Raw genomic sequence first — 436 nt, 5'->3', positions numbered from 1 at the left:
CTGGGCGTCGGCTGCGGGCAGAGGTCATCTCAGGCTCGGAGCGGGGCAAGAAGCTCCAGGCCATCATGGAGAAGGGCGAGCTGGTGCCCCTGGTGAGTGCACACAGGCCACTGGCTGCCACATGGTGGGGCATGCAGGCAGGGGGACCGTGAGGACACCAGGTACCACGGTGACAGTCAACACATGGCCTGGGTACCCCTCCCCTGCCACCCCAGGGGGAAGTTGCAGAGGGGTTGGGGGTGCCGGGTGAGGGGCATGTTGTCCCATGTCAGCCCTGGCAGCTCTGTCCTCCCCTCCCCAGGACACGGTACTGGACATGCTGCGAGACGCCATGGTGGCCAAAGCAGACGTGTCCAAGGGCTTCCTCATCGACGGCTACCCCCGCGAAGTGAAGCAGGGAGAGGAGGTTGAGGAGAAGGTGAGGGACAATGGCATG

General features: G+C 64.9%; 1 protein-coding gene across 1 annotated transcript in view; it reads left to right on the top strand.

Moving 5' to 3' along the window:
• The window catches only part of AK1 (adenylate kinase 1), a gene marked incomplete at both ends in the record, with an annotated part of 2,096 nt that overhangs the window by 1,085 nt on the left and 575 nt on the right, over nucleotides 1-436 (top strand). Inside the window, 2 exons of the mRNA XM_010145182.1 lie at nucleotides 34-92; nucleotides 302-418. Coding sequence (XP_010143484.1) covers nucleotides 34-92; nucleotides 302-418 — 176 coding nt within the window. The remainder of the gene's footprint in view (nucleotides 1-33; nucleotides 93-301; nucleotides 419-436) is intronic.

This window comes from Buceros rhinoceros, unplaced genomic scaffold (genome assembly GCF_000710305.1).
Source record: "Buceros rhinoceros silvestris isolate BGI_N320 unplaced genomic scaffold, ASM71030v1 scaffold36211, whole genome shotgun sequence".
Taxonomy (NCBI): Eukaryota; Metazoa; Chordata; class Aves; order Bucerotiformes; family Bucerotidae; genus Buceros; species Buceros rhinoceros.
The sequence above is the reverse complement of the archived record's forward strand: the minus strand, read 5'-3'. Positions and strand labels throughout refer to the sequence as shown.